General features: G+C 33.8%; 3 protein-coding genes across 4 annotated transcripts in view; 2 read left to right on the top strand and 1 right to left on the bottom strand.

The window, feature by feature from the left end:
- The first annotated feature begins 467 nt into the window (after positions 1 to 467).
- LOC149486835 (innexin inx2-like) lies at positions 468 to 2,698 on the top strand. The gene is made up of 4 exons (XM_089698451.1): positions 468 to 777; positions 1,014 to 1,205; positions 1,462 to 1,601; positions 1,807 to 2,698. The coding sequence occupies exons 1-4, from the start codon at positions 528 to 530 to the stop codon at positions 2,335 to 2,337; spliced, it is 1,113 nt and encodes a 370-aa protein (XP_089554577.1). The 5' UTR covers positions 468 to 527; the 3' UTR covers positions 2,338 to 2,698.
- Positions 2,699 to 3,536: 838 nt separating this feature from the next.
- l(1)10Bb (BUD31-like protein) lies at positions 3,537 to 4,974 on the bottom strand. The gene is made up of 3 exons (XM_089697865.1): positions 4,779 to 4,974; positions 4,591 to 4,696; positions 3,537 to 3,937 (listed from the first exon to the last, which is right to left on the bottom strand). The coding sequence occupies exons 2-3, from the start codon at positions 4,682 to 4,684 to the stop codon at positions 3,597 to 3,599; spliced, it is 435 nt and encodes a 144-aa protein (XP_089553991.1). The 5' UTR covers positions 4,685 to 4,696; positions 4,779 to 4,974; the 3' UTR covers positions 3,537 to 3,596.
- A 3,730-nt stretch (positions 4,975 to 8,704) lies between these two features.
- The window catches only part of Myo10A (unconventional myosin 10A), a 107,296-nt gene continuing 105,492 nt past the window's right edge, over positions 8,705 to 10,508 (top strand). For both annotated transcript variants that reach the window (XM_089698462.1, XM_089698461.1), the window contains exon 1: positions 8,705 to 8,894. The gene's annotated coding sequence lies outside the window, so the exon portion shown is untranslated. The remainder of the gene's footprint in view (positions 8,895 to 10,508) is intronic.

Here is a 10,508-nt window from a genome sequence, read left to right as displayed (position 1 = left end):
AAATAAGCCCGCTTTCATTCGAATCGAATACAAAAACAGTCTGCGAATTTGCGAACATTTTGGGAATTGGGATAATCCGTTTATTTACTTCAAACGATGTGTAAAATAAAATTTGAATTTTTAGGAAGCCTTGAAATTTAAAACCAATCCTATCCAATAATCACGGGATCACAATATGAATGGGTGCAAACTTATCCGTTTCCGCTTTCCCGCGTGTTCAAACTTCATGTCAATTCACAATAATTGTCAAAAATTATCAAAATAACGCCATTATCAAATAATGCAAATAAGCTTTTCCTAATTCATTTGAACTAAGATTTATTAATTTTGATAAGTTTCACACACTGAAACTTGAGTAAATAAGAGAATAACCATTCTATTTATCACATACAGATTCTAAAAATAAAAGTTCACTGCGGGTATTAAGAAAACAGTCTTCTACAACAATTACTAATTGCTCTGTGTTCTACAACCTCCATTGTTGTACAACTCCCGACTCCGGCATTCCGTAAATTAAAAACCTCAAAATGATAGATCTATTTATGCCTATTCGTTCGTTTTTAAAATTCGGCAATGTGTGTACAGACAACAATGTTTTCCGCATGCATTATAAGGCAACAGTGATAATGTTACTAGTTTTCACATTGTTGGTGACTTCGAAGCAGTTTTTCGGCGAACCTATCCATTGTATGACTGAAGATAAGGCGGATAACAAGGAGGCAATTAACAGCTACTGCTGGATTTACGGAACTTATACATTACGGAGTAGATTTCTGGGTAAGTTCTTGTAAGAATTTATTCAAAACAAACTAGATATCCAACATACTTGTAACCATCCTCCTCAACTCCTGAATGACTATCATTTCTAAGGTCTAATTGCTTAAAAAATCAAAACATCATAAATAAAGCTATGAATTATGAAATGGCTTTTAATAATAATGTCCTAAGCATCAAGTTTCAATGAATTAAAATATTGTTAAAGTTAGTTAACTAAAAATTTATCGAATTCTTAGGTGAGGAAGGGAAGCACATGGCCTACTTAGGCATTGGTCCCGACAGAGGGGTGCCCAATGAACAACTGAAGCACACATACTACCAGTGGGTCTGCTTCGTTCTGCTCGGCCAGGCCATGATGTTCTACACCCCTCGCTACCTGTGGAAGATCTGGGAAGGTGGTCGGTTGAAGGTGCTGGCGTCTGATTTGGGTAAGTTTACATTTTGAGATATAAATATTTAATCTAGGTTTGATGCATGTTTGTAAAAAAGTTTGAGACGATGTAATAAAAGTTTCACTTTAATAATTTGTGATCATTATTTTCTTAAAATAGAGTAAAACTTTGCTATGTATAAAATATTTCAATTATACTTTCGTTGTTATTTCTTATCTGTATTTGTTATTTATTGATTATTATCATATAAATAATTAAAATACAACTAACATATAAAATGTAATCTTTACAGCCAGCCCAATGGTGACCAAGGATTGGTCAGAGTATCGGCGAGGGGAGCTGATATCATACCTCAGTTACACAAACGTATACACACATAATATGTATGCACTGCGGTATACCTTCTGTGAGATTCTGAACTTGGCTAATGTGGTAAGATTTAATTATTTAATTTATTCTAAAGTACTTTTAATGTTATCTACAATTAACTAATTAAAATTTGTTTTTGATTTCTTCCCTTATAAATGAACATTAGATTATTGCATTTGATACTACTACAAAATGTTTTCTAAAAAGATTTCCAAATCATAGATTCTAGTTTACACAATACAGTCTTAATAAAAATTTCTGTTTGCAGGTGGGTCAGATATTCCTGCTGGATTTATTTCTTGGTGGAGCCTTCCGGAACTATGGCACAGCTGTAGCAGCGTTCAGCCATGTGCACCAAGTGCCTAACAACTTTATCGACTTTTCATCTGTCAATCCAATGGATGAGTTCTTTCCTAAACTAACTAAATGCTTCTATCGGATGTACGGTCCATCGGGAACTATTGAAGTTAAAGATAGATTATGTGTCCTACCGTTAAACATTGTTAATGAGAAGATCTTTGTCATTCTATGGTTTTGGCTGATTTTCCTCGCGTTATTGTCGACAATTGCAGTGCTTTTTAGGATTTTAGTGCTCTCTTTACCACCACTACGTACATATTTAATTATGGGTCAAGTTAGATATGTGAAGCGGAGGGTAGTTTCGAAAATAGTGAAGCGCTTCAGTTTCGGCGACTGGTTCATATTGTATTTGCTGGGCAAGAATATGAATCCCATTATATATAAGGACTTGATCATAGAACTTTCTAAAGAGATAGAAAGTAAGCCTCTAATGGTTTAGTATGGGAAGCAATAAGCTTATTTGATTGTGTACATAGTACTGTTAAGTTTTTTCATATTTTATTTTTAAATTAAACTCAGAATGGTTGATATTTTAGTCATTTGATTGTTGCTTCAACATTAACTTAATATTGATCATCTGAGTTTTATAAGAATTGTTATTTCTGTTTTTGATATTATTTTCTTGATCTCAAAATGGCTAAATTAGTTCAAAGTTCCTGTTGTATAAGAATTAGCATAACTAAATGTTAAGTATTAATGGTTGTGATTTAAAGACTAATTAAGGCATAATATGTTAAGAAAAACGACTTATTTTTCAGTGATTGTTTGTTTCATCCAAAAACATCCTTTTTTTTGTTAAAATGTAAGATTACCTTTTGTTAACTTTTCATTAAAATTCTTAAGCAAATGTGTTATTTTATTTCTACAATTGATATTTTTATTATCCTAACAAAAGTTCAGTGACATATCTATTATATTAATTTAAATCTATACTAATATTATAAAGCTGAAGAGTTTGTTTGAACGCGCTAATCTCAAGAACTACTGGTCCGATTTGAAAAATTCTTTCGGTGTTAGATAGCCCATTTATCGAGGAAGGTTATCTTCTTCTTCTTCTTCTTATATATAAAAATGAAGCACAAAATGTGTTGGTAAGCGCATAACTCGAGAACGGCTGAACCGATTTCGATAATTCTTTTTTTATTATATTCCTTGAAGTACGAGGATGGTTCTTATGTAGAGAAAACGTAAACGTGTACCACGGGCGAAGCCGGGGCGGACCGCTAGTAAATCTATATATATAAAACTCAAGGGTGACTGATATAGTGATCTATCAACGCACAGCCCAAACCACTGGACGTATCGGGCTGAAATTTGGCATGCAGGTAGATGTTAGGATGTAGGCATCGGCTAAGAAAGGATTTCCCAAAATTCTTGCGGGAACGGGGAAAAATGGGGATGCACGTACAAAGTCGTGGGCGGAAGCTAGTATAATATAAACATAAAATCTCTAAATTACATTGCAGTACACATTTTAACAAATAGTGTAATAAATTGTAGTCTCAGTATTTCTTATCATATTACCAAAATAAAGTATAGCTTTTCAAAACTTTATGGACTGAGAATGTTAAAAAATTTATATCCTTTGCCAATTATTACTTTTCAATGAACAATAATCCAATAAAAACCAATCACAAAACCAATTAATCAAATATTTATTTAATTTGTATCAGACAGTAATTACGAACTTCATTTAATCTACCCTGAACAGCCTCTGCAGCCACAATGCACGCATTCAACTATCCTCCCTTCTTCCAACTTACTTTTAGGCACCCTACATATACAATTTGTAGCGAAATTTGTGTCTCTCGTCTGTATACATCGCAGACAACATAGATTTTCATACCCCGTCTTTTTCCATTTGGCTATAAGATTTGCGTCTGCTATTTTCTCGTTCAAACAGTACTGGTATAGTTCTCGGCTGATTGCTTTGCGTCGATAGAACAGGTCGTAGATATATCGCGATTTCTGATGGTGAATTTTGAATATCGGCCACAGTGACTCTTGTTTTCTCTTGCCTTCGTGTGGCTCTGTTTCAGCTGAAATTGATAAAAGAATAAGCTATTGGGTGAAATGCACAAATTGTAATTGATTTTCTTGTTTATGTACACATAACCTCCTCCTTTTTTTTGAAGTCGGTTAATAAACTCAAGTCAAGGAAATTTTCATAGAAATGAGATAAGTAAATGCGGGTCAAAGTAGCATATAACACTAGCCTCTTAACTATCTAGATACAGAAGAATGATATAACAAAATTGCTCTGTATTGAGAAAGACAAACAAACACTCATTATAATTTAATAAAAAAATAAAAAATTTGTGTCAGTATCTCCCGGCCTAATTACAAACATTCTTTGCAACCTTCAATAATATCATTTTGATATCAACAGCCCATCCCAGCACAATATCAAAAGTATTTTTATTTAATGTAAAAAAAATAAAATTAAATACATAAATGGAAGTATACAATTTCAACACTAAGAAATGTAAAAATTCAAACAATTTGTGTAAATTTTATACAAAATCCTGATTAAATTATTCATATCAATATACATTATAACGCTTCACACTAGCTTCAGCAGATCTTTGGCTCCCATCGTAAACTTATAAGCCACATGAACAAACTTGATCACAACGCAGGAACGTCAATTAGTATGGTAAGAAGGAGTAATAAAATAAAAAATTACACATACCTTCTCGCATTTTTTGTTCTAACTCTTCGAGGGTGGGTTCAATCAACTCCCAACCTTCTGGAGGAGGTTTACGACTCCGGCGTACTTTAGGCATGTTCTACAAGTCCTGCAAACGATTACATATTTACATCAATAAGTATATAAATGAAAAATGCACAACATTTGAGTAAAATGTTTAAGTAACTTACGAGGTATTGAAAGTCGTAGAAAAGTATTGTTGTAATGTAAAGAACCGTTTTAAATGCACCCGATTTTATAACTATTGGGTGGAATATATAAAAATATGTAATAAATTAATATTTTTTATAGAAATAAGCACAACGCACGTTTACAAACAACGATTTTTATTGACAAGTGACAATTGCAGCTTCACTCGTCAACTGTCAAGCGTCAATCAATGGAACTGTCAGTGTCACTACAAACAGATTATGTTTAAGAACAGATAAAACAAAATCACAACGAGACGGCTTTAAAATCCTGTGGCTCTTATAGCATTAAGCTGTGGCTATAACTGTGCTATATCACAGCTATTATCAGTTACGTAGCAACATTCAAAATCTTTCCTCTAATTTTGGTAACGCAGCACTTACTTACTTCTAAAATTTGAAGAATGAAGTTTAGATTAATCATTTAAATCCACAAAATATACGCATTCTGCCCAAATTTGCGTGGAAAACATCACTACTAAGTGATAAGGCTTGGCGGCACTCTATACTGGATTTGTCGTTGTATAATAGTAGCTAAGGTTTATATATTATAGTATTAACTAGCGACCCGCCCCGGCTTCGCACGGGTGCAGTGCTGATACTAAATACACTACAGAAAAACAGCTGTGAACGTTGTATATAAAAACATAGCGGCCCGCTCCGGCTTCGCACGGGTATAAAATAGATAGCCGGGCGGCCGGCCTGCACCCCTGCAAACGCTACGTCCCGCAATTTTTAAATCTGTAATATCTTCGAAAATATTCACTTAAATCATACGGTGTAAAGGGCCATATAGATCTATATTAAATGAACAATGTATTCAAGGTATTTAATTGGTTAAGGATTAATGTTATATTATTGGTTAAAATCGCTTCGTAAATTAGCCATTATTTGTCGTAAAAAGTATATGATAACAAAAAGTTATTGTGGGTTATCCATAAGAGATAGACATATGCCACCGCTGACTTTTCTGTAGACCTTTTCAATGTGTATAATACTTAGTACATTATTTTGATAAAACTCGTAGGGTTCAGCCTGCGTTTGCAATGTAAGCGGAAAAAATGTAATTTTTTACGACATCACATTAGAAACCTCAAAAAAAACAGTACTTCTCCACTATTTAATGGATGTTATTATACATATAAACCTTCCTCTTGAATCACTCTATCTATTAAAAAAAACCGGATCAAAATCCGTTGCGTAGTTTCAAAGATTTAAGCGTACAAAGGGATATAGGGACATAGGGACAGGGAAAGCGACTTTGTTTTATACTATGTAGTGAAGAGCTCTAAATAAAGAAATGTTAAATTTCTAAGTTTCCAATTGATACTAGCCACTTCCTCCTTTTAAAACTTCAAGAATTGAGTTCTTTATAAACGCACAAAGTGTCTGGAACTGTGAAGCACTGACTATATTATGCCCGCGTGCATAGTACTGAATACAAATTAATTGTTATATCCAAATCTACACTACTACTAATATTATAAAGATAAAAGAGGATAAGATTTGATTGTTTGTTTGAATTGAATATGATCAGAAACTACTATACTGGCAGTTGGCATGATTAAAAAAAATTATTGCCTATGCTACATTATCCCATATATAAGTATACCTATTTTATATTGTTTTTATCCCAGGCAGAGCTGGGACGAGAGGCTAGAATTCTTTATACATTTTTGTGTCCTAAACTCTAGAAGCCACCTACCTGGTCAAGTTCTTAGAAAAACAAAAAATACTAAGAAATTAGAACTTTGGTAGAAATTTACAAAAAAATAATTTGAAAATTCACATACTTAGGTAGGTATAATCACAGTATTACCATCCTACAGTATGGCGACGAATGTACTTGTGCAGAGAAACGGAGGGGAACTGGCGGGGGGTCAGGCGACGCGGGCCGCTTAATGCAATCACGCTGAGTTTGCATTAACTATCGCGAAAGGACGACGCAGTCGTATTTTTTGTGTAATAATTTTATTATACATAGGTACTTACATATTCTATTATGACGCGCAAAAACTGTTCCGTTTACGGATGTAAATCTACATTGAAATCCCAGAAGGAAACAATATTTCAGAAAGATTGTATTAATTGTATCTGTTGAATTAAAATCAAAGCTATGTATATGTTGTCCTCATTATTTTCTAATCAGATTGTACATCCCAATGCGAATGCATTACTTAGTTAAATGGTATAATATACAATTAAGAACATCCAAAAATAAAGTGTCCACGTAAATAATATTTAGCAGTGCAATATCTGTAATTATATATTTATGAACAAATAATTACATCAGATTTAATAATCGCAATTATTTTGAATGTACATATGAATAAATGATTTCATCATAATATTAATAATCAAAATTGTTTTATTTCCCATTTGTTGCAACCCTAGCGTATTTTCGTGTGGCAGCGTAAGTACCTACGCTGGCGGCGGCATCGCGCGACATCAAAGGCGATTCCTTACTGTAGGAAATAATATTGTAATACTGTGGTATAATGCACAATAAACGAATTAACATTTAAAAGCCTTTTCAACTGCCAGTCATAGTCGGTAGTCCATGGACTTCTTTTGCGTAGTCACCCTACTCTTCCCTTCACACATAGACCGTAGATAATAAGTGTAACTACCTACCTACTTTACGATATGATCATATAATCTTTACCATTTATACTAGTTATTATTCTGTGACCATTTCATGAAGCCGCGCATTTTAGTCGCCCATATCGAGAAACAATTTCTTATCATTGATCCGCTCAATCCACATCATTATGTGGCCAATAGACATTATATTATAACATTTCATGAAATGCGAACACTTCATGAAATTAACGAATATTTCATGAAGTGAGCAAATCTACGATACGGCTACAACTTAAAGACATAATATTATAGTGCCTGAAAACCTAGTTCAACACGGGAAGTATCATGTAGGAAGACATAATAATTATTATAAACTATAAACTTATAAAGCATCCACCCTTGGGATCAAAGGGAATTAACAATGACTTGTTTACATATCATGTACCTACTTAAGTACTAAAAATAAAAATGTAGGTATGTCAATCGACAACCCTTTTATGTTTACTTTCCTAGCTAGTAGGAAATATTATACTAGATCTTCAAATAATGCACAGGAACTGGGAAGTATAAAAAAAATGCGATTTTGATATTTCAAACATACCTAACTATCCACCAATTTTGAGTGGTCAATTTCAAACTCAACGATTAGGGTAGTCTATAAAATAATGTAGCCTAGGAGCTTATCATTTACTACAACTAGGTACCTACTACCTCTGTGCTACAAGTTACTACCTTTGTAACGTTATACTTTTCTGTTGCTTTTCTGCATATAATTTCTTCATGTAGAAAACACGCAGCGGCAGCACTAACACCGTGCTAGCACCTATATTTTTCTTTACTAAGTTTCGGGGTCACAAAAGGTCAAACGATAAGATTCTTAGTCACTTCGAGGTGAATACACTGCCATAATAGACGATTATTCGGGATCGTCGGCAAATGAAAAAGCATAGGAAGTTGTCGTAAATCTTAATTAACTTTTACTTCAAAACGCTTAATTATAAGTCGAGGTGTGCTTTGACCTTATGACCCCAATACTCGACCCGAGGCTAAAATGTTTGAATTGAATTATCCAACATTACAATCTTACATAAAAGCAATAACCCAAGCATGAATTCAATAATTTAATAATTTCCGTCCAATCGATTGGCGAATAACTTTTTAGTTTTCAATGACCGTCACATAGTTTACCTGTGTGCATAACGGGCCTACCCATACAGGTTTATTCGCGCCCGTCTCTTTTCAGCAAGAGATGGATCTGTAGGTTCGAGCGAGAGACGTATAGTTTACGTGTGGCAGTGGAATGCAGAGCGCGCGTTCGCGCAACCTCCGAATAGAGTAGTCGTGGAGTAGTCGGAGGTTTCATTTTGCCGCGGCTGCGCTGTACGCAGTAAAACCTTATTACGAAAATATGTGTGAAATTTAGATATCAAAGTGTTGATAGTGTAATACAGTGACGATAGTGCAGTGCTGTGTTATGATATAGTTGACGGAGCGCAGGCGCAAATCTATTTACCTGTAAGTACAAAACTCGTGGTGACGTGTTCCCTGGAACGGGTCCTAGGCTCGCGAAGAAATATTACAATAATTATATGAATTTCTTCGCAATAAATATAACCGTTAAGTTTGGTAACAATAGCGACAGTAAATTAACAATTCTAGTTTCGGCAGTTATGTTTAACCGTGTATTATTGTAGATAACGTGTAACTTTTTAAGCAGAATAGTTTAAAAATAAAAAAAAGTAGGTACCTACCTATGTATTGAGCATGTATGAAAACTTTACGACATAATGAAAGATTTGATTACACGGCACGACAAAGTACAAACTACCTTTATTAAAATAAAATACATACACAGGTAATTTAGCTATGAATGTACCTAAGGGACTTTATTATGTTGGCCCTTCTAGCGCTTATCATAAAAGCCTTGCTAGGCGAAAGTTCATTCAAATCCAGTACCTACAGCTGTTTCTGAATACAACAGCATCGTATACCTACGAATAATAATATTATTCCTTCACATATTGATACAATATTCAACTTTTAGCGGTAGCGCTGGTTTCATCTTATTTATTTATTTATTATAAGGTACCTTACAGCTAGTGATACAATTTTTGAGATGAATAAATACTAAGCTACGCCAATTAAAAGGTACACCAATAGGTAGTAAAAATAATAATAATAACAGTAATCCGGCCTGTTTATGTCACAACACTAAAAAATAAACAAACCGTCTGATTCAAGTTACATATTAGGTATTTAGGTCACAAAGTTATCAGTCGAAATAGAGGTAGGTATACGGTCTACCTATCTATACTATATCTATGCCATACAAATGTTTGTAACATAAATTCTGCCTTGCAGTATGCGGGTCATGCGAATGCCATAGAAGCCCGAAACTCAAGAAGTAGGTACGGTCTACATATCCGAGACGCTTTATCAAAAATTTGCAACAAATTACACTATGAAATAGGCCCGACCTTATACCCTACCTATTCTTATTTTATAGAAAAAGAATGTACTAAAAATCTTCGACTCTTACCTACTTTATTGAAACTTGGCCTGCATATTTAAACATACCTAAATAGACATCAGAGGAACCTTGAAGGCTTTAGTTTAAAACCGCAAACATACGGGTGCAATAGGTACAAAAACCTACGGGCTTAAAAATTAGGCAAAATACGCAGATCATTCAAAATCACCAAATAGGTGAACCACCATTTTACATATTTGGAAATTTTGACAGGACCTTAGGAAATGCTGCCTTAGACTGGCCGTAAAAAAAAGTGCTTATCGAACTAGATACACTTACCTGAATAATAAAGAAATAATTTAGAAAATTACCAAGCACAAATTACATCAATTTACGTGATATAGTTGCATTGTTTATGTAAAACACTTGATTATATTTATCTTACCATTATATCGCAAGGTGACGAAATATTGGAAATATACCTTTCTCTTTCATAACTCGTAGATACTTGTTAATTTGCTGAATACGAACTAAGTTTTGGTTACTAAAGAAATATTACGCCACGCAGTTCTATACTAAAAAATATATGTGCGAAAATATAGATTTGTGCATTTTATTTTCGCGTTTGAGATTAGAACGAATATGGATAGAATAAGTAA

This window comes from Colias philodice, chromosome 8 (genome assembly GCF_061535455.1).
Source record: "Colias philodice isolate Cphi_HAF_F1 chromosome 8, ilColPhil1 Martin Lab GWU primary, whole genome shotgun sequence".
NCBI lineage: Eukaryota > Metazoa > Arthropoda > Insecta > Lepidoptera > Pieridae > Colias > Colias philodice.
This window is presented reverse-complemented; position numbering and strand designations above follow the sequence as displayed.

Bases quoted from the DNA above. Each gene is read 5' to 3' on its own strand.
- LOC149486835 (XM_089698451.1), top strand. From the start codon at position 528: ATGATAGATCTATTTATGCCTATTCGTTCGTTTTTAAAATTCGGCAAT. The intron at 778-1,013 runs GTAAGTTCTTGT...TCGAATTCTTAG, and splicing joins ATTACGGAGTAGATTTCTGG to GTGAGGAAGGGAAGCACATG. The intron at 1,602-1,806 runs GTAAGATTTAAT...TTCTGTTTGCAG, and splicing joins TTCTGAACTTGGCTAATGTG to GTGGGTCAGATATTCCTGCT.